The sequence below is a fragment of the Ooceraea biroi genome, chromosome 7, assembly GCF_003672135.1.
Source record: "Ooceraea biroi isolate clonal line C1 chromosome 7, Obir_v5.4, whole genome shotgun sequence".
NCBI classification, from domain to species: Eukaryota; Metazoa; Arthropoda; class Insecta; order Hymenoptera; family Formicidae; genus Ooceraea; species Ooceraea biroi.
Genome location: NC_039512.1, coordinates 12,353,390 through 12,377,207, shown reverse-complemented (window position 1 = coordinate 12,377,207; position 23,818 = coordinate 12,353,390). Strand labels below are relative to the sequence as shown.

The 23,818-nt window shown below is 38.6% G+C and overlaps 1 protein-coding gene across 6 annotated transcripts in view; it reads left to right on the top strand.

Moving 5' to 3' along the window:
* The window catches only part of LOC105279753 (QRFP-like peptide receptor), a 97,063-nt gene that overhangs the window by 61,754 nt on the left and 11,491 nt on the right, over positions 1-23,818 (top strand). For all 6 annotated transcript variants that reach the window (XR_893998.3, XR_893999.3, XM_011339745.3 and 3 more), the window contains exons 4-7: positions 8,891-9,012; positions 17,046-17,169; positions 20,504-20,709; positions 23,251-23,374. Coding sequence is in view for 4 of the 6 variants with exons in the window: in XM_011339745.3 (XP_011338047.1) it covers positions 8,891-9,012; positions 17,046-17,169; positions 20,504-20,709; positions 23,251-23,374 (576 nt within the window). In the remaining 2 variants the exon portion in view is untranslated. The remainder of the gene's footprint in view (positions 1-8,890; positions 9,013-17,045; positions 17,170-20,503; positions 20,710-23,250; positions 23,375-23,818) is intronic.

The window sequence follows — 23,818 nt, the reverse complement described above, 5'->3', positions numbered from 1 at the left end:
ATATTCAGATAAATATTGGTCGTAATTCTATAGTATAACTGTATTAGTAATCAAATAATGATTTTTCAAAACTTGATGAATTAAAATATATGAAATAAAAGTACTCTTTATTTAAAAGGTAAAAGATGCAATAATATCAACTTTTATTACCGTCACGAGTCTTTTGACAATTTTGAAACAGGTAATGAATTAATATGCGAAATTACAGTAATATTCACGCGCGTTTTATTTTTCAAGTTGAAATCATCGAATATCGGGTTGAATCTCGAAGAGAGCATAAATAAAATTACGCACGAGTAATGAAGTAAAACTGAGCGGATAATACGCGATTATCAGGGCAAGCCATCGTTACTTCAAATAGAAAATCAATTACAGTGCTCACGTTAAATTTATCTGCGTAATTGGCAATGCTCGTGGGAATAATCTGGCAAACGCACAAGCTCCTTTGTCAAATAACCGCTATTAGTATCGATTGTTAAGCAATCGCATGCAGAGTATGCTGAGAACATTCCGCTTCTATCATTACCCCTTAATGGACGGAACTTTGATCAATTCGTGATTGATCTTTCTTCCAGCGTAAATTAAAGCGACAACTTTTGAGTAATTACAATAACGGCCAAAAATAAGAAGCTTTTCAAGAGAGACCGTTCCTCATTTTAAGAGGACGTTGCTTTAATTTATTTCATTTTGCAATGCACGATGTTAAAACACACTCGGAACACACTAAATGATGAGTTGCCTCGTATCTCTCTCTGAGAAAAATCCAACTGTCGGTATTTTGACGATATCGAGTATAAATCTGTTTTTTTTTTCTTAATTCTGAACGTATCGCAATCCTAAATGACATGGCCATTAGGTTCGCGAAATAAAGAACAGGCGTAACTTGAATATAAATGACGCAAGTAAATTACATTTATTGCAATGAGCGGATGATGCTATTTCCGCGTGCGCCAAGGATTTCCGTAGTGCAGCTGTTCATTAAGCTTATCATATTTCCACTGGCATGGCACGTAGGGAGATTTATCTTGGCGCAATAAAAAGCAAATTTTGCCACATACATATTCGCGGTACATTAAATTCATTGCCGTCTACTTCAGCTCATTCTCATACGAAAACAGTCCAGTAGTTCCAGCTATTTCAAAGACAAATGTCGCCCCTTGAGACTTATTCGTACAAATATACCTGATGCGTGAAATACCAAATTTTGCGTGCGTGCTATATTAAAATATGATGCTATATATTATATATATACAGTGCTGGCAAAAAGTTCCGGAACGGTTAAAAATCTTGGAAAATAATGATTTAGTGGAAAAATGTTTCAAACAAAAAGTATAGGGCTTAAAAACTCTATTAGATGATGATATATATTTGACCTTGGTATGACCTTGGAAAGCCCGGTCATGGTCAACATAAAAATCTTAAATGGAACCCCTATTTTTATTACATATTCTTGTAGCTTAGCTCGAGAGCTTTCCGAAACGCTATAATAAATTTTTTTCTCTTACGTATTTTTGACTTATAAGGCTTGAAGGTTACACAGTACGCCGGCATTAGAATTCCCCAAGGTGTACCGCGTGGAGGTTGCACGGTCGGATTTACACCTCTGTGTGTGTGTGTGGTGCGTGCGTGCGTGCGTGCGTATGTGTGCGTGTATAAGCGGTGTGTGTTTCATAAAACTAATTTCACGAAAATAGTTTATACTCGTATGTACGAACAACGGCGTCCGAATACCCGTGTGATCGCACACAACGATCGGGTCGCTTAACAATGCCGGTTGTAGGTGAGGTAAACACGAGCGAGCAAAATAGTTATCGGAACCCTCACCTATACCGAGAAGTTTATAAGTGACGCGCTTTCTTAGTGTGCGTCACACGTATTTTCGGATGGCATTAATGCCGTTGTTCGTACATACGAGTATAAACTATTTTCGTGAAATTAGTTTTATGAAGAACACACACGCGCTTATACACGCACATACGCACACACGCACGCACGCACGCACGCACCACACACAAAGAGGTGTAAATCGACCGTGCAACCTCCACGCGGTACACCTGGGAATCTAATGCCGGCGGTACTGTGTAACCTTCAAGCCTTATAAGTCAAAAATCGTAAGAGAAAAAAATTTATTATAGCGTTTCGGGAAAGGCTCTCGAGCTAAGCTACAAGAATATGTAATAAAAAATAGGGGTTTCCATTTAAGATTTTATGTTGACCATGACCGGGCTTTCCAAGGTCATACCAAGGTCAAATATATATCATCATCTAATAGAGTTTTTTAAGCCCTATACTTTTGTTTGAAACATTTTTCCACTAAATCATTATTTTCCAAGATTTTTAACCGTTCCGGACTTTTTGCCAGCACTGTATATATATATATATATAGCATCATATTTTAATATAGCACGCACGCAAATTTGGTATTTCACGCATCAGGTATATTTGTACGAATAAGTCTCAAGGGGCGACATTTGTCTTTGAAATAGCTGAACTACTGGACTGTTTTCGTATGAGAATGAGCTGAAGTAGACGGCAATGAATTTAATGTACCGCGAATATGTATGTGGCAAAATTTGCTTTTTATTGCGCCAAGATAATCTCCCTACGTGCCATGCCAGTGGAAATATGATAAGCTTAATGAACAGCTGCACTACGGAAATCTTGGCGCACGCGGAAATAGCATCATCCGCTCATTGCAATAAATGTAATTTACTTGCGTCATTTATATTCAAGTTACGCCTGTTCTTTATTTCGCGAACCTAATGGCCATGTCATTTAGGATTGCGATACGTTCAGAATTAGAAAAAAAAAACAGATTTATACTCGATATCGTCAAAATACCGACAGTTGGATTTTTCTCAGAGAGAGATACGAGGCAACTCATCATTAGTGTGTTCCGAGTGTGTTTTAACATCGTGCATTGCAAAATGAAATAAATTAAAGCAACGTCCTCTAAAATGAGGAACGGTCTCTCTTGAAAGCTCTTATTTTGGCCGTTATTGTAATTACTCAAAAGTTGTCGCTTTAATTTACGCTGGAAGAAAGATCAATCACGAATTGATCAAAGTTCCGTCCATTAAGGGGTAATGATAGAAGCGGAATGTTCTCAGCATACTCTGCATGCGATTGCTTAACAATCGATACTAATAGCGTTATTTGACAAAGGAGCTTGTGCGTTTGCCAGATTATTCCCACGAGCATTGCCAATTACGCAGATAAATTTAACGTGAGCACTGTAATTGATTTTCTATTTGAAGTAACGATGGCTTGCCCTGATAATCGCGTATTATCCGCTCAGTTTTACTTCATTACTCGTGCGTAATTTTATTTATGCTCTCTTCGAGATTCAACCCGATATTCGATGATTTCAACTTGAAAAATAAAACGCGCGTGAATATTACTGTAATTTCGCATATTAATTCATTACCTGTTTCAAAATTGTCAAAAGACTCGTGACGGTAATAAAAGTTGATATTATTGCATCTTTTACCTTTTAAATAAAGAGTACTTTTATTTCATATATTTTAATTCATCAAGTTTTGAAAAATCATTATTTGATTACTAATACAGTTATACTATAGAATTACGACCAATATTTATCTGAATATTGTCGTAATATTTAAAAATACAAAATATTTGCATGCAAAGAATTTCCAATTCTCAAAACTATGCAAGAGGACATCGCGTATCTCTACGCATACTTATTAATAGTTGCACTTTTTGTTTAAAAAAAAGACTTTTATTATGAATCAAAACTTTTTGTCTCACGATGGCACAATTAAAATTACAGAATCAATCATTAATAAAGCCTGAAACAAGCACGTTTTAACTATCATTGATACACGCAATAATTATTTATTCGTCGTCTTAGCGTAACCAAGTCATTACTCGCTAATTATCATAATTATCATAATTCTCCATCTTGCGCTTAAACGTTGCATGCTACCATATCACAAGGTATCACATGCGTTAATACACGTCACCGCATCGCTTCCGAAATTAATTCGATAATCGGATGCGCAAATATTGTCACGCAACATTGCCAGTAACCATACGTTATTGAAGCCCGTTTGCATGTTCGTTACAGACATCGCCACGTTATTGCATTATTCGAGCTGCCGATCGCAGCTGATCCATGATTGTAGACACCACCGCAAAGAGTTTCGTTCATGATCCGTGCCGATAATTTATTTATTATACATGTCCCATTTCTTCATAAAGTTCATTCCGCGATCGATGATCTGAAATGCGTGCAACGTGACGAACGTGGCCTTTCGAAAGCTAGAACCGACTCCATCATCCTGTATCCCAGAGGCCAGATTGTCGATTAAAGTCTGAGTATTTGTCATCGAATGGCCTGCCGCGGGCTGCATTTGAATTAACGGGAGAACGTTTCCAATTGTTGCTCCACGGACTGTCAATACAGTAGTATTGCTGTAAACTCGCGTCCCTATCAGCTTTTCATCGTCGATAAATCTAGGCCAATGGAACATCCCTTAACTGGAACCTCGAAACATCATCATAAGCCACCAGTTTTTGAACGTTAAACTGCCCTCGTGATTAATCGCTCGAATTACGAACTCGATGAAACGAGACTTGACCGAAATTAAACAAAGAAAGCTTTCATTAATAATTTCTCATTTATCTCTTGCAACTTTCGATATTTAATGTCTCAGTACTCTCTATTTTCAGTCATTATTCTTCATCAAAGAGAAGAATAATATCTTAATTTCTGGCAAAGAAAACGATTGTTCCTTGAATAACCGATTCCGTTTCCGCACGCGATAATGGAATTTCGCAATCGCCGAGGAGTAGTTTCAGATTGTCATATCGGACGTTCCCCGTTCTATCTTCCGCGTGGAGCAAAGAGGAAATGGATAGAAATAAATTGTACTAGGACTGTTCTGATGAGCGGTTGGTACCGCGAAAATGAAAAGACCGAACGCTGCGCTCGTTATTTATAGCCCGTCCCGATTCGAACCGGTATAAAACGATTCCCGGAACGAATTGGCCACACAGGAGACACGCGATTGCGTTAAACCATGCATGACAAACTGATCTTTTGACATGATGTGATACGATTGACACAATGTAATATAACGACGCGAGATTCGCGATTCTGTAAAACTGGATATTTACAAAAACCCGTTTTATTTCGAATTAGTACACTCGAATTAGTTCAATTTCTTTATCTGGAATTATGCAAATTGTTTCAAAATAAGTCGAATGAATTTTTCCTTTGCAGAAATTTGATTGGAAAGTCTCTGTATAAACGATATCTTGGCATTTTCTTTGCGCACTTCTTTACATCCCTTGCGGTCTCAGAGTTTCTTTCACTTTTTCTTCTCTTTCCACGAGGATTTCGCAGCACCGTAATTAAGTTGCTCATTTCTTTCGCGCGTGTAACGCAAACCCTTGTTTCTTTCGCGCGATCCTTTCTTGCTGTGGCTTTGTTGCGCGCGAGTGATAGATTAATTATCGATTGTACGGTGAGTTTCTTGCCGCGACAACCCTCGCGCAGCCCTGACTTCGGCCAGGTCCTGCAAACAATCTACCGGTTCATTGCAGTCGCGTGGAAACGTCGTCGGCAATTACGGCGGAACTTGTCGCAAATTGGCCATTCCCCAATAATGGTGGCATCGCGCAAAAAGAGAAACGCCGCCGCGAAATTGGTCTGTCAGCGCGGGAAAGCGGAACACAGTCCTCGACTCGCGCGAGAAAATTAAATAAAAGAACTTTGACCACGTTGCTCGACTCGAAGAGTTTCCTTCTTCGGCGAGAGAAGGGGATTTCGGCACGCACCCCCGCGAGGTTGCCTTCCGTTTCGCCCTTATTACTCGCGATGACGATACGCTAAGATTTCAAGTGTGCGTAAATATTGAATCCCATATTCGCATTTTTCGACAGTGTATCTCTTGTTTCGCATGTCATCGCAGGATTTATCCGAAATCTACATTGAACTATCGATCTCTCTCTCTCTCTCTCTCTCTCTCTCTCTCTCTCTCTCTCTCTCTCTCGTTCTTTTTCTCGTTCTCTCTCTTTTCCTAAGAAATTAGTGATAGGAATTTCGATAGCACTTCCTCTTCTTAATAATGCGAGTCGCGGCACCATCGCAATAGAATTCGATTTCCATGCGTCAACATACACGTGCGTGTGTGCACGTGAAAGAGAGCATGCGGAGATTAAATTTATCTCGCTCGCTTTCTCCGTTCCCCCCCCCCTCTCTCTCTCTCCCTTCCTCCCTATCTAATTTCGCGGGTAACGCTGACATAACGTGTCACGCAGCACTCTGTATGCGAGTACAGTTTAATCGCAAACTTCGACTTTTAACGAAGTTCAAGTGTAAATGTTGAGTGTAAAGGGCTGCTTATACAAAACCGACAAAGACACCTGCGTCTAACACGTAGGAGGAGGTAGGTGGCACGTAGGGATGTTGATTAAAGACGGGATATCTTCTTTGACCCGGAAGTTTCGAATTTAATCCTTGCGACTAATCGAAGTGCTGCTTTTTGAGCGATAGGGCATTTCAACTCCAATCGCAAAATGGCTCTCCAGAAGTTACTCTCTTCTTCATAATGGAAAGAAATGAGAACGAGAAGATTTCGCTTCATTCTAATTACTCTAACTTTTCCTCGCAAGTTTCTATTTTATTGATAGCTGACATCGTATTGTTTAAAGAATTCTAAAGTTACTGGAACTGTGTCAAAAGTGCATGCAAAGGATATGTAACAAAATATTGAAAAATTTGCGTATATTGACTATTCATTCTATTCATTCAATGTTGCATAATAATAATAGCACAATTTACATATTCCACGCATTGTGTAAAAACAATTTGACGATGTGTAAATTATCCATCGTTTTCTTTCCAAACTGAGTTTTAATTAAAATGTTTTTTAAAATGCATGACAAACTGATTGCACATGCACATGCGTCATCGTTTTATGCTGTGAACATGAAAATTAAACATTCATCAATCTGCAATTGAATCCTTTGAAGTTGACAGCACCTCCATCACTCCACCGACAAGATCTATCATTTGAAACTTCGTTTGAAAAGTATCTTCAATTTATCGTTGCGCTTCCCTCGTCGATCGTAAAAGATATAGATGAAGGGAAGAAGATAAGATAAGAGAATCTCTAAAAAGGAACTTTAGGACGTTATTCATAGTCCATTCTTATAACAAAATAATCTTAAGTACACTTCTTAGATTATACAACACAGCTCTGATTGCCTACAAATATCTCAAGATCATCTTTAAGACGACCTAAATATATACAGGGTGAGGCACCTAAAAGAGGCCACCTGAATATCTCGGCTGTTATTGGCTGTGATAGAAAAAAATGTGTCAGACCAAACTTGCATGGTTTCGAGGGACACATAATTTGTTCTAAATAGTTTTTTATTAGGTGGACGCGTAGAGGTTGTATGAAGATCAACTTCGTTTTTTTAAATGGTATGATATGTATTTTTTTACGTACCATCTAGTAGAACGTTTGAAGATGCGCACATTGATCTACGGGTCGAAATCATTCAAGGTCACTGAAGGCCAACTGCAAGGGAAAATAATTTACTTTATATTGCCTAGAGTTCTCTGCTATTAAAAATACTGTAAACTCAGAAATTAAAAAGTTCTAGCCCTTAGAAATTTTAACCTTCAGTGACCTTGAATGATTTTGACCCGTAGATCAATGTGCGCATCTTCAAACGCTCTACTAGATGGTACGTAAAAAAACATATCATACCATTTAAAAAACGAAGTTGACCTTCATATGACCTCTACGCGTCCACCTAATAAAAAACTATTTAGAACAAATTATGTGTCCCTCGAAACCATGCAAGTTTGGTCTGACACATTTTTTTCTATCACCAATAACAGCCGAGATATTCAGGTGGCCTGTTTTAGGTGCCCACCCTGTATAGAACAGTCTATGAATACCGTCCTTAAAATAGAGAGGAAAATCCCTCAGATCGTGTGCTGGGAAACTGCGGGGAAAAGAGCAAGAAGTGCAAAAGGGAGGAACTGATGCCATAATAGCGATGTTTGCGCTATTTGATCTATGATCGCCTACAACCGATGTTGCACGAGCAGAGATCGATACATCGCAAGCAAGAGTTCCGAGATGTAATGCGCAACGCGGTCGATTAACTGGCCCCATGTGTGCACGCACGTGCAATTATATTGGCACTCGCGCGCACCCGCATAGGAAGGGGCGGCTTTAATCCGACAAATAGTAGTGTAGTAATTGCGTCGAGATATTCGAGTTGCGCACAGTAAGAGTACATGCAGGCATGTCCGCGATGTGCTCGGAAATGCAAGAGCGCCTGAGATTTCGTTGCTTCTCCTCCGTCTCCTTTCACTCCTTCATCCGGTTGCCCTTTCGCTCTGTCATGTACTCCAGACACGCGTAATAAAACTTAACAGACGCGCCTGTGACGAGACAACGTGACGATGAAGAGAACTGACGAATTATTTTTCGCACTAGAATAAGCTGACCGAGAATTTACTGTCTCTTGAAAAAGAAAAGCACTAAGCAGAATCGAATTTTATTATTGTGAATAATAACTCCTCTGTCTCTTAATTCCTATTTTTTTCCGATATATTAAGAGTCTTACTTCTAATACTTTGTGTGCATTTGGGAAAACAAGTAGTAAGATTGTTACTGCTAACTCGGATTTATATGCATGTATCTGTTTATTCTCCCTCCCCTGTTCTACAGTAATATAAAAATTATGCATGAGAGATTTCAAATTTTCTTGAAAGAGAGACGCTCGAGCCCAAAGATGGCTCCATCGCTTTGGTTTTCTTTATACGCACACGTGTACACATCTTCCTTCCTTCTTTCTTCTTCATATATTTTTATTATATATCATGATTGGTTTGTTACAGGTAGCGAAATTGTTCTCCTACACGTGGACCATGGGTCTCTTCTTATGCAAAGCGGTGCACTACATGCAGAGTGTGTCGGCTATCTGCTCGGTCGTTACTCTCACCGCGATGTCGATTGAGAGGTAAGATTACGACTTCCATGTACTTTTCCTCCGCGCGAGAAACGTCGGCATCGATCGATTATGTGTCGTGGTTATTATAATCGTATGTAAATCGCAAGCAGGTCACTCGGACAGTAAACATCGATTGTGTCATGAAAGGGTTTAAGAGCCGGTCGCAAGGGAGGAGGCAGAGAAGTGAAAGGGTAGATAGTACTCGGGGGATAGCCTAGCTATCTTTGCAAAAAGCACCATAACGTAATGTAACAATTCGCATAAATTGATCGGACCGATAGCGCTCTGAATTTATCTATCGAACGCTGATCTAAAATTGCATCTTTCTAATTTGACGGTACACCGCGCGGTTAAATCGCGCGAAGATACGATCTCATGAATCTTGAAAACGATGACGTCACGAATAATTCTTGTAGCACTTGTAGAATACGTTTACACGCCGGTGAAATTGCAATGCTTCCATCAGAAGGTTTCTCGTTGCACAGTCATTTTATGGAATTTTTATTTAGTTGTGAATAAAAATTTGAATAAAAAAAGTGAAATGCAAACAGTACCTCGCACTAATTTTTGCCACGTCGCCGCCGAGATAATTGACAGTATCTGAGAACTCTCGCGCAATTATTTACGCAACTTCACGTACAATTAATGCAAGGGAAGGTTACTGTGAGGAAAACAAAAGTAAAATAAATGTCGCGTACGTAATAAAGGTACACGCAGTCGAAAGGTTACACATTCAAATTACTGCGGGCGGTGTAGGTGTAAATTTCAGCACTGTGCGCGCGAATTGCGAGAAAAATACGAGAGATGCACTTTGAAATATAATACCACGCGGTGCCTACACTATATCTCGCCAAAGCGTAAAAACTATGAATGAAACAAACTTTCTAGCTGTCAAACAAAATCCCGCGGAATAAAAACGGCACGGCTTGTGTTACGCACTAATTCTTGAATTTTATAATTTCAAGTTCTGGACAATATGTGCGCCAGAAGAATTCCAATGATTCTCCAACATCTTTCAAGATTTGCTCCGCAATATCATCGCGTGTAATATAAATTTTACGTAACGTAAAATACTATTCGTTTTATGTTAAAGAGACAATCTACATAATATTAGGTTTAGATCGCATGAAATGAGCGTGGAGACATATTGAAAAATTTTTGGATGTTATTTTCAATTTTGCATATCATACTCTTAGAAAGAAAAATTTACGTCTTTCAGACGCCCTCTCTGGAACGTACTTTTATAAAATGCAGCAATGCAGACAATAACATTCATCTCAACGCTATGTTGAATATCAAAAAATGGAAGAATATAGGTATAAAAAGAAATAAAAAGAATAACTTGTTTTAATACTCCTACACACTGTGCACACGCTCAATTGGGGTGCTAACTTAACAGACATCAATTGACGTCTGTTAAGTTAGCACCCCCACCACACAAAATCGAAATACTAAATATACAGGAATTAAGTGCTCTTTATGTGCTAATTATGTGCTCTATTCACGATTTTTGTGCTCAAGCGGTTTAGCGAGAAATCGCAATTAAAAATGGGGGTGCTGACTTAACGTAAGTTAGCACCCCCACTCATTGAAAATGCATACCAAACCAAAAACTTGGTACGCCAGAATTATGTGCTTTTTATGTGCTTTTAAGAGCATTACACAAACTTATCCTATTTGAAATAGTTTAGGAGATGCATGTCAAAAAAGATCGATACATACATCACTGATACAAGAGTAAAGTGCCCGTTAAAATAGAGATAGCGAAATGATTCTGGACTCAAAATGTTGCTCGATTTATGTGCTTTCGGAATATGCACCATGAGATTTTTGTGCTCATCCCTCTCGATCGACCAACCGTCCCGAACGTTAGCACCACCATGCTTACAAGAGTAAAGTGCCAGTTAAAATACTGTTGCGACAACGGGTGGCCCACCCGCACCCCCTCTCGATGTAGCGTGGGACTGGAACTCGCTTCGCGTGGAATGTTGTGGAAATCATACATTGTATTTTTGTATTACGTTTTTTTGTTGTTTTATATATATAATATATGTATATAAAGCATGAGCACAAAAATCTCATGGTGCATATTCCGAAAGCACATAAATCGAGCAACATTTTGAGTCCAGAATCATTTCGCTATCTCTATTTTAACGGGCACTTTACTCTTGTATCAGTGATGTATGTATCGATCTTTTTTGACATGCATCTCCTAAACTATTTCAAATAGGATAATTTTGTGTAATGCTCTTAAAAGCACATAAAAAGCACATAATTCTGGCGTACCAAGTTTTTGGTTTGGTATGCATTTTCAATGAGTGGGGGTGCTAACTTACGTTAAGTCAGCACCCCCATTTTTAATTGCGATTTCTCGCTAAACCGCTTGAGCACAAAAATCGTGAATAGAGCACATAATTAGCACATAAAGAGCACTTAATTCCTGTATATTTAGTATTTCGATTTTGTGTGGTGGGGGTACTGACTTTAAGTTAGCATAACTTAACAGACATGCTCAATTGTTTATATCATACTTTTAGAGTATGTATCTTTCCCCTTTTCTCATGCATGTGTTAAATATTGCTTTTTTAAATAAAAAAATGCTTAATATAAGCATTTTAAATTAAACACTTTTGTATTAAATTTATATTAAAAATTGATATAACTCATTATATACTCGAGAACTTTCGTGATAACATCATCTGAATATCACAGGAATTTCGCGATCTAAATTGGTCGGTGAAATTTTCAACACTTGGTGTTACGGTGTTTAAGTAGAGCCGTTCTCTTTACGACCTTCTGGCGGAAAGACGTTGACGAAAAAGAGCGCCGGAAGGAGCTGTCTTTCCGGTCGTCTGAGACGCCAGCAGGCGCCCTTCTTTCGTCCGAATAACACGTCCAGCGTAACGATCTTTATACCATTTTCTGTATCTACCCTCCACTCTATCTCTTTTTCTTGCGATGAGGACACGACCGGGTGCGATTGAATGAATGCGCAACGTGCGCTTTGAAATTGAATATTCGCCATTAACCCGAGAACTTTGCACCGCGCGCGCAAGCAGCAATCAACAAACAGCTCTTGAATCGCTCTTGAACCGGATATTTGCCGCTTCTTATCTTGCTTCTCGTTATCTTACAATACCAAAGCGCGACGGAAAGGATTCTCCGACGTTTTTCCTCGCATCGTCTTGGATCCAATGAGAGAGAGAGAGAGAGAGAGAGAGAGAGAGAGGAGAACACACCGTTCTTTGAAATTAAATAAGATTACGGCGATTTTCAAGCACCATCGGATCTTCGGAGGAATTAATGACGCAATCGTGTCAGCCTGGCACAGTTGTTGCATTCAGTAATTACAACAGGCGCCAGAATACTTTGCCACTTTGGCGCTAATCCAAGGCTAGCGATCCCTTAAACGGGAGGAAAAAAAGGGTCAAAGCGTCGGTCTCGTTCGTCTCTCTAGACGTATCCAGGTTACTAGCTAATAATACTGAGAGATATGTATTTCTTAGATTACAATCAGCTGTAATCCAGTAATATTATTTCAAAAGAGCGTTTTTCAAGCTATCGTTTTTCTCTTGTCTTTTTACGAATTTTACTTTTTGTCTTCTGAGAAGTCTGCAGTCAGAAGCCTGCAACATCGAGACGAAGATTTTATGATATAAATCCTCTGACTTGTTTTATAGCGACAGAAATATTGATGCTTAACATCGATATTTGAAGAATTGAAATTAACATAAAAATGATTTAAGAATAGTATTATGATGTAAAAGTGTGATGTTTATTTCGTTTTATTTCGCGTAATTCTTTCATATGATGACGATGATTAATGATAATGAAGATATTAGTTATTATTAGAACTGTAACAAGAATTTGGACTTGGGCAATACGAAGCAACATTAATAAAAATCATCTGATTATACGTGAAAAATAATTTCAAGATAAAAAAGAAACGTCATTGAAATTACATGAGATGTGCGAAGATTCTGAGTCGCGTGCTACGCCATTTTTTCCGGTATGCAGCAATTAAGGTAGCTCAGTAAAATGAAAACAGTAACTTTCCGCGATATCGCGGCCCGATTCAACCCACTTTCATCAAGGATTTCATGGTAGGTAAGTCCGAAGATATTTCTTTTATTAATGAGCTCGCATATTTCAAAATGATTTGGTGAGCACTTTGCTTTGCAGAAAATTAAAGAACTTATACTTGATTTTTTTGGTTTTTATTTATGAAGAACTTGGATTTACATATTTGCAGACTAATCATGTACATATTGCATAATTATACTGTCACATAATAATGCATTGGCGTTCTCAATAAATATTTCAGTAAGAAGAAAATTGATTCTCGAGTAGCCTGCGTATAAAATGCCGTGAAATGTCGCCGAGCCGTCAACAGTAAATTCATTCAATTCTTGCTCGATATTTACTCGTTAGGGATTTAATTCGCGTCGTATAATTACCAACCAAATTATCAAACAAATATTTACCACTGGTAAATCTGTAAAATGTCAAAGCGTCGCGATCAATCGGAGCGCACGTAAGCTGCTTAAATAAATCAAATTTACGAACGCAGCGGTGATCTAGCAAAGTGATGTAATCAACGGTTACATAATGCTGAACGAACAAAATCAATATGTTATACCAATTACTCTTAATCAAACGTATCCTCCTTTAATGATTCGGAGAATCGTACGAGTAAACAAAAGAGACTATCTCGATATTCGCAGAATTATCAGAACACGCAGATTTCTACGTTTACTTTTATCTCACACGTGTCACGATTTTTCCTTGAGACCAAAATACAAAATACAGGGTGTCCCATGGGAAGTTGCTGAAACTAATCAGCTGTTATTTTTAAACGTATGCAGTTATTGAAAAAACAAAAATTGCGTTGGAAAGAGGAAAGTCTGCAGTTTTTAATGGGTATAAATAAAATTTAGCAAAATGTTTGTATATCAGTTTATTTTATTAATGAAAAATATGCTAATAATCAAGTAAGCTAATGATAAATATTTTCAAAGTGTGCACTATCTGAATTTGTACAAAAATCAATTCTTTTACGAAAACTTTTTCTAACATGTCGTCTTTAATGTTGCTGACGACCTTTTTAATAGCTACTACTAAATCTGACACTGTTTCTGGATTTCCGGCATAACAATGGTCCTTAATGTATCCCCAAAGAAAGAAGTCACATGGATTTAAATCCGGCGAGAACGGTGGCCATTCTAGCCCCCCCTGGGCAAATTTGGGGTATCCCAGACCGATGACTCGATTGCCATAAACTTTATGGATTGTTTCGAAGACCTCCTGGGTTCGATGTGGTGTCGCTCCATCCTGCATGAAATGAAATCCTCTGACTAGGCCTCTTTTTTTGCATGAGGGAAGAATTGTGTTTCGAGAAGCTGCTTGTAACTTTCACTAGTGACTGTTGATTCGAAGAATTGCAGATAAATTCCTTTTACCGAGATCGCAGCCCATGCTGTTATTTTTTGTCGATGTAAAGGTTTAGCCAGGGAAACGTTGGGATTTTCCGACCCCCAAAATCTATAATTTTGTTTATTAACATAACCATTTAGCCAGAAATGTGCTTCGTCCGTGTAAATTATCAATTTTGCATCAAGTTCTCCATCTTCAAACATTCCATTTATCGTCTTGCAGAATTCCACACGTTTCGTCATAGCACGTATGGTTAGCAATTGATGCGATGTTATTTTATAGGGATGCATTTTCAGGAAATGTTTTAAAATCCTGTGTAATGTTGTTTTGGATATTTCAAGAGTTTGGGCAGCTTTCCGAATGGAAGAATTTGGATTCTCTTCAAAATACTTCTTAATATCTTCAATATTTTCTTCTGCAACTACAGACACAGAAGGATCTGGCAGATCATGTCTACGGTCTTGGATAGTTCCATACTGCATAAAATTATCGATAATTCTGATAAAAATAACACAAAACATTATTTTAATGCAGATTTATTGCCAAAAAATGGAGTGACGTAACGCATACGTTTAAAGAAATAATAAATTCTAACATTTCAGCGTGTTTTCGCTCTTAACTTTATGTGTTCTGTATTTAGTACGAAACCCCCTGTAAGCATTGCTATAAACTTTTCCTCTGGAAAAGAAGCACTCGACAAGATAAATCTTTTCTTCCGTCGTCAGATTACTCATTTTGACGCGCACGGACTTGCATCTACCACAACCAGAATAAAACTGCGGACACTCAGATGAACGATCGTTAACCGTAAGACCCTTTCTGAAGTCATGGAGGGGAGAACCAATCGTTTACTTTCAGCAACTTCCCATGGGACACCCTGTACATTTCTAATTTTAACATTAAGTTGACACGTGTATGTTTTGAACGTATCAAGCATGTCCGAAAAGCTCTTTACATAATTCATCGTGAAGGGGAGGCATCAAATTTTTGAAGTTTGAGTTATTGCCATATATTGAAGAGTGTATACGTCACGCTACTTGCCGTAACGAAGACGTATGCCATCCAAAGAATACGGACGCATATTATAAAAATGCTCCCGAATAGATTGGAAATTAAAGAGATGACGATTGCTCGTGGTTTTTACAGTTTTCTTTCCTTTTTTTATTTAATTTGTTTAACATGTTGCTTTGTTTATGTTAAACAAGTGTTCTTAGTACACGTTTATCCTCTTTACAATTTCAATTCTTCAGTATTAGGGGGGGAAATTATTTACCGATGTTTACCGTGATGCTGTTCGCGTAAACGAGGACGAGTGCCGCTCGAAAATGAACGGAAACGTTTGCGGCGAATGTTTATCGACCATATCAAAGGGATTAATTTCTCTTTTTTTCAGTTTTATTCCCTTGCTAGAAGCGACAGACGTTTTTATCTGAAGCCCAATTCGCACGAACCCGCATCGCCATATTTCGAAGCACCCTTAAAGCCCGTATCAGACTACGCACTGAAGATTCAGAGTTAAAGGTTGAGATGCGATCAAAATATGGCAGACATTTTGATTGGTTGCATCTCAATCTCCAACTTGCAATCTTATTCTTCAAAGCGTAGTCTGATACGGGCTTAACGCATAATTTCCCTCGATGCACGATGGAAAAGATCGTCGTCAAGTGACCGAAACATGCGCGGATAGTCGCGGTCGCATCCTCGCAAATGGTTATCGTCGCCATAAAACGCGAACGATAAAAAACCTTGCGGGAAATAGCTTGCCGTTCGTTTCATTTGACGCGACTCATTCGCCAACTGTTATCGTCTGATTGGCGCGAGCCAGTCGGGTACAAACGACCGAGCAATTTGCATTCAGTGCAACGATAGCGTCGCCAAAAACGAGATGGAGGTGCAGAAGGAGGAGGAGGAGCAGGTGGAGGTGATGGAGGTGGAGGCAAAGGCCTTCTATTGGGTTATTGGGCTCTTTTTGTTCTTGCCGCGCGCAGAGGAGAGGCCGCGGAGATGCAGCGCAAATGACCGGACCGATTTTCCGCGCTATTACGCGATTCGGTCTACTCGCTTATTATATTTTTGCGACTTCCATTGCGACTCGAACCATTGCGGAGTTCGACCCGCACGAGGCTGCCTTCTCGCTTTGTCTAAAACCCTGACTTAACTTCTCACAGGATGAGCCTCACACTTTTACAATGCAGTTTCCCTCGCGCCGACGGTTTTTCCGGTGTACATGATAGCCCACGCAAAATGCGGCTTGAACAATATCTCTTTTTCTACCTCTCTTTCTCTCTCTCTTTTTTTCTTTCTCTCTTGGACTCATTGTCAGAGATTATTCCTCTTGCAACGAAGCTTACGCAAATGACATTTTATTCTATACTTACGCAAATTACTTCATCTATTTTAGGACGCTATTTTTTCCATAACAAATCTCTTTACCATGCTTTGGAATTGATATTTGAGAATATCGAGAAAAAGATCATCACATTTATTTGTAATCTTTCGATTATCACCATGACATATCTTTTTAATCAAGTCTTGAAAAATAAGTTATTCTGAATAGAACTGTTTAAAATCTGGATTATTCGCAAAATGATATCATGATATTGTTTCAGGTATTACGCGATAGTGCATCCGATGAGAGCGCAGTATACGTGTACGATAAGCCAGGCTCGCAAGATCGTGATTATGACTTGGATCGCGGCGTTTCTCCTGGGAATTCCAATGCTGTTTACACAGGTATACTAGTGTTTTCCAATGAACTCGTAATTGATTTTTCTCTACCGAAACTCTGATTGCATTCCGACTGATAACAACTTTTCAATTTTTCTATTATTTTGTCAGATAAATGCAGATAGAAAGAGAGAGCTTAAAATAGAATACAAAGCAACAATTTATATTATTTAATATTATCTTTGATATTTTCATCTTGGAGAGAGCATTTTACGTTACATCACTCATAATACAAGAATTATCAATGTCTAATATTTTCGTGGAAGAGAGGTCGGCTTGAAGGAAAAACAAACAAGGAAAAATACGATTGCATATTTCGATTTGAAGTAATTCTGCATGCGGTCAAATTTACCGGCGCGTAAAGCGTTCAAGTAATTTGCATCGAGAAACGAAATATATCCGCGTGTCTATTAAAAACCTATTAAAGCTTCATTATGGAATACGAACAGTATCGAGGTTGCGAGCAACGTTAAATTGAAGGTAAATAACGGTCGAAGCGATACATTTTTGCAGTACAATTATTCCCGAGTAATTATTACTTCATTTATGATGCGCGCGCGGCCTTCTGCCGTTACTTTAACACGCGTTCCCGATACCGTGAATTATCACGGTACAGTGACACCGCGCGCTAACGTTTCGCGCATATCTCATGCCTCCGTACATCGCGACCGTGTAACTCGAGCACGGTACGCGATATGCGTATCGCTGAAGAACCGACAGAATCCAGATCCGCCCACTTAACCGCCGAAGAACGACGGTTTATCCGAACGTGAACGTTGAAAAGGATACCGCCGCGAAGCGGGGATAATAGGCGTAGCGGAAAATCAAGGGGATGCAACGTGATTGAGTTTCCATCTGGCGAAAACTTCCCTCAGGCTTGATACGTACACAATTGGGAAACTCGGAGTGTTTTCCGCTGCCGCTGCGTTATCCAAGCGCGCGGGGGTGTCTCAGCACGAGCTGTCGGCGTTGATGCTACCGGCTCAACGTCCGTTTGTTCTGCTCCTGATCTGCGTTTAAGGGGGGAGCCTGCTTTAGAACGCTGAAAATAAGGTATATTTTACGAATTGTTTTTGGAGAAACTATACAGCGGATCATTATAAAACTTTGATGCATTTATTAGTACATGTTTAAAGATAAAAAAAATTATTTTTTTATTTGAATATATCGCTTGTAGAGGTCGTCCTGGAGAAATCTTAGTGCAGCCGCGTCGCCGGCATTGTAAATTGCTGAGCATTCTCCTGCCTCCAAATTTCGTCTAAACTGAAAAATTGAAATATGTTCTCGTTATTTATGAATTCCCATCGTCGATGAACCAAAGAGAGAAGAAAAAAGTTGAAAAGTGTCAAAATGGTGGAGCTTAGAACACAAAAGTACGATTTTTAGGCAAAGTTTTTGAACTTTTTCATGCAAAAATAATTGTTTAACTTAATGTTTTTATGAATATTAAAGGTTCATCGACGATGGGAATTCATAAATAACGAGAAAATATTTCAATTTTTCAGTTTGGATGAAATTTGGAGGCAGGAGAATGCTCACCAATTTACAATGCCGGCTGCACTAAGATGCTTCCAGGACGATCTCTACAGGCGATATATTCAAATCAAAAAATAATTTTTTTTTATCTTTAAACATGTACTAATAAATGCATCAAAGTTTTATAATGATCCGCTGTATAGTTTCTCCAAAACAATTCGTAAAATTATACCTTATTTTCAACGTTCTAAAGCAGGCTCCCCCCTTAACTCCGTTTAATGCGCAGATCGCGAGAATGCTTGATTCTAAATTTTGCTCGTCCAATAATTATAGTTACGTAGCAAAGTTGCTCGAGCCGCGGTAATTATCGGATACGAGGGATGTAGGGAGAGTACTTTAGGTACTTTTAGGTGCTTCATCGGGATTCGAGTCTTTAAGGGGAGTTTGGAATTGTTTCTTCCTTGAGAGAAGTTTCAGTACTCCGTTAATCGAATTGTGCGCTTAATCGAACAACCTGTTGTAACATCGGCAAAAAACAACCGGTATCTCACGGTATTTACCGAAAGAGAACTGTTCCGATTGCACTCAATCAAGCATGTAGTTACCCCCTGCTCGTTTGGTAGATTAACTGAATTCTGATTACTTCGTTTGTTAGAGTATCGATTAAGAGATTGCGCTCTGTGCACAACTTGTTAATCGTTCTTTTTTACGTACTTCTTTCTTGTGTAACTTTATCTCGTTTGATACCCCAATCATTCTGTAATAAAACGTCGGAAGTAAACCTAATTCCGTAATCATGACGAAGATCGGGACGTAAAAGTTACCTCCTCATCAAGATTCTCGAATTAAAGTTGACCCGTGAATAAATCTCTCGTTCTCGCGCGCGCGCACAGAAGACGAAGGGTTGAATTAAATGAAATTTTTCCTCAGTCCGAACGTGAAAGCTACGAATCGTCACGAATAAAGCACAGAGGAAACGGAACACAAAGCAAATCGAAGCAAAACTAGCTTCTTATTCTCCGTAAAGCTTTCGGCAAATTACATTCATAAAGAAGAAGAGAGTGAAAAGCATCATGCCGCATCGCAATGTTGTTTTAAATCTAATTTTCTCGTGCCCGAAGTAACAAGAACATCTTTCTATTCTTGCGTGAAGTATTAATTAAAAAGTAAGTAGGTAGTGAAGATTTCTTGCCGTCTACAATTATACCTTGAACTTTTCTAGTTTAAACAAACGAGCTCGTGTTAGAAAGATAACTGACTATCCGTTTCTATTCTGTGAGAAGCATAATTCACTTTCGTTTCTAAGTGACAAGACACACTTTTTGCATTAGCAAATAAAATCGTTTGTTGAAAACCGCGATGATCTCCTCAGATTCAATCATGATTTAACTCGTTCTTTTTTAATGTTTTCAAAGATAAAAGATATGTAACAGTTCGTAAGAATATTTTCTATCTCTGAAATTGTTTGTAAAATATGTGAGCAGACGTTACTCGCGACGTTGCATGCGCATCTCTTTTTCTCTCTCTTCGATATCCATTGGAAAGTCACGTCGTAACGGATTAATAAAGTGCGACGACGAACGGGTGAGCTTTTTATGACGCCCTGAGGAAACTGGTGCGAGGGAAACGATAAAAAACTCCCATATGCCAACGATCTTATCGCCGGCATATGTAAATGCCCGTCTGAACGGCTTAATAAACTCGGCTGCGACAAAAGCGAGTCACTCGCACCGTCCCCGAGGGACGAAATCCGCCCTTCATGCGTCTTCTTATGACAATCGGGTTGCATATCGGGGAAGGCACGTAACCCACGTTGTCCTTTGCTCACTCGCGAGTGACGGGATAATCTCATCTTCTTTTCCAGACGCATAAAAAGGTCGGACTGCGAATCATTGCCTACTGGTGCGTGCGTGATTCTGAAGCCGGGCTACTTTGGCGGGCTCATGAAGTCTACATGCTCATCCTGGTCCTTGTGCTGCCACTGACCGTCATGGCATTCTGCTATACGACCATCTGCTGGGAAATCTGGCGTGTCATGAAGCGCCGGTACCACATGACGTCACGACACGCGTACGTTCACGAAGAATTCTATCTTTTAAAAGGAAAAAAATGCTTAACATCGGCAGGAAAAATGTTAATTTTCGCACATTAATTAAAACGCAATGATTAATTAATATTAATTGTTTTTAATAGTTTTAATAATTAATCAAACAATAAATTTGTATGTAGCAGAGCAAACACGATGAGATAAGATTTCAATCATGTAAAGTAGAATAGTGATAAAATCTCATTAATACATACATAATAAAAACAGTCCATTTAATTTAGCAGCGGAAGTGTCACAAAATGCGCGAGCAAACGCGCGCGTTTGGAAATTTTGGAAATTCGGACGATTGAATTTCCTCATCCTACGTATTCTATATCCCGTGTAATAATCGGTGCATAAATCCGATTGAATCGATCGTTAATTAATGCGTGACGTTCATATGGACGCGGACATGTGTAATCCACAAATGGGCATAAACTGCTATTTGCCTTTCATAGCGGCTGTTCTGAAGCTATCAAAAAACGTGTTTCCGCGTGTCTGACGGTGCTGTATGAAATGTCGATCACCCGCCCATTCCCCGCGGACGTCAATCACGTCTCGTGGAACGAGCGCAAGAGGGAAATGCCATTTTTCGGCGTTTAATGGGCCGTTTCGCGGCTGACCGAGCCGACAATTTAATACAAACTGCAACACGATAGCTGCAGATTTTCAGAAGCCCGCTGAAAATTCATATCGAGGTCGAACCACAGTAATGTGATCAGGGAAATCTCGAATGCATTTATGTAACGTATTTTACGCGCAGTTTTCTGCGATTATCATGAATTGCACGATAAAGTTCCATTACGACTCACTGAAGCGAGCTCATACATATTACCTCTAAATTCATCTAAGACAGAGAATATAATTAAAACGTAGTGAAAATGTGAAAATTTCAAAGGAATATTTTTATACGGACGTATCACGAAAAAAATACGTGATTTATATGCATAATTTGTATACTTAATTTTCAGTTTTACATAGGAAATCAAGAGATACACGGCGATACTTCGTGTCAAATTGATCTCTTTTATCTCTTTTTTAAAGCATTAATTTCAGATCACTTTTCAGCATTTGAGGAAAAGTCTGATATCGCGTTTCAAGTTTACCGACTTAGAAATTATCATTACACGCGTACGTATATGAGCGTACGATATTTGACTCGGGCAGAAAGCAAACCGCTCGTAATGAGCGCAGTCACGTCGTCGATAGTGCTTCTTTGGAAAGTGCAACCCGCAGGCGGTTCGCTTGAAATAGATCGAGGACGATCGGGCAAATATGATGGCAAATGTAGGAGTGCGCTTGCTCTTTATGACCTGACTTGATTTGATTCGCCTTCCGCGTCCCCCGCAGCTCGCAGAACGTTTTCGCAAGCGCGTGTCTTTAAGCGGCCGCTCGAAATAGATCAAGGAATCTTTGTCCCATCGATAATTAGGAAACTTATTTTGGAAAAGACTTACGTAAGTTATCCGAGCTTGCTCGAACTCGGACTGTTCCTCTTTAAGGAATTCGCTCCTTTCTAGTTATTTTAATAATGCGGAATGATCGTGAAATATATCTTTATTTGCTTGGAAAAAAAGAAAAATTGATTTAAGATTCTTTGGAAAATTAGACGCAACCAAAATAAGCATTGATTGTTTAAAAATAATAGTCTTAACTATAGTTGATCGATTTTAATTAGTTAGAATATTCAGAAATATTTTTTACCGTGAAAAAGTGTGGAAATTTCTAAGCACGCAAAGCCGACTATATTGGACTAAATGCACAAAAGGATGCGTTCCTGCTATCGATTGTCATTATTTCTGGGCCGCTATATATATGCAGAATATGCTGGATATTAAATTAACGCTTTCAATCGCGAAGGAAGGTTGCTACTTCAACATGTTCACAACGGGCAACACGGGCACAAAGTTTTAATATATCAGTCAAGTCAAAGAAATTCTTTGAGATAAAATTGCTGTCATACGCAAGGTCAAAGGGAATTTTATAAAGTGATATTATGACATAGTTAGTGCATGCAATATTTTGTGAACATAGAAAAGGTCTCTTTTTCCATGTAGAAACGCGTTTACTCGAGCAAAAATTCTCTTATAAACGATCCGTTGCATATTTCCAGACATGTAAATAATTTAAGAAAAAAACGAATGCGGGCAATAATTATAAATTTTTGCCAAAGAGAATTATTATTATAAGTTTGCAGTTTATTAGAAAATTTATAGTTTCGAGGTAATGTCATTTGTAGATTCGCGACAATTTATACGTGAAACATTTTACAATAAGTGGCTTAAGTTTTAAATAATCTTCGTAATAGCTATACTTTTTAAATCAAAATTCTATTAAAACATAAAATGTTCTCTTTTAACTTCGCAAAGCTAGTCGAATTATTTTTAAACAATCCATTTTATTTATTTCTGCATTACCACAATATCCCTGAAATATTTTCCGCATTATTCCCATGTGGCACAAAGAGAAGTGCAATGGATATGAACTCGCACGCATAATCAGAGTGCAGTTTTAATCTGTTTCAGATTAAATCCAAACAATGTGGAATCTATACCGATGACGCAGAAAGGTATGCCTATGAGGCAAAAGGGAAATGAACGCAGACCGCGTCGGGATGACGGTGACGATGAATCACGAACTATGAAACAGGTTTGACCTATCAATCTTTCTAAACAGAATTGAGAGATCGCGCATTTCGATGTTTGTAAAAATAAGTCATCATACATTCGCAAAACCATTACTGGATGCATTTTATAAATAAATTTATTATCACATGCTTTTGATTTCTATTTAGTCATCACGATGATCCGATGTTAGCTTAAAATATTTTTGCTGCGTGCTACTTTACATCATTCCTTTATTAAATTTTCGTCAACTTATACACACACAGACCCGACGCAATCATAATTATGGTTTGACAAATCATTACTCAATTAATTAAAACGTGATCAACGATTCTAAATTCGCAGGATTATTTCGGAAGAATAATTTTTGGAAAAATATCAAGATAAATACGAGTAATTAAACCAAACCACAGGGCCCACAAATTACTCGCGAACGCACCAGCGAGGCCTGAAAACAGCCTGAATGCAG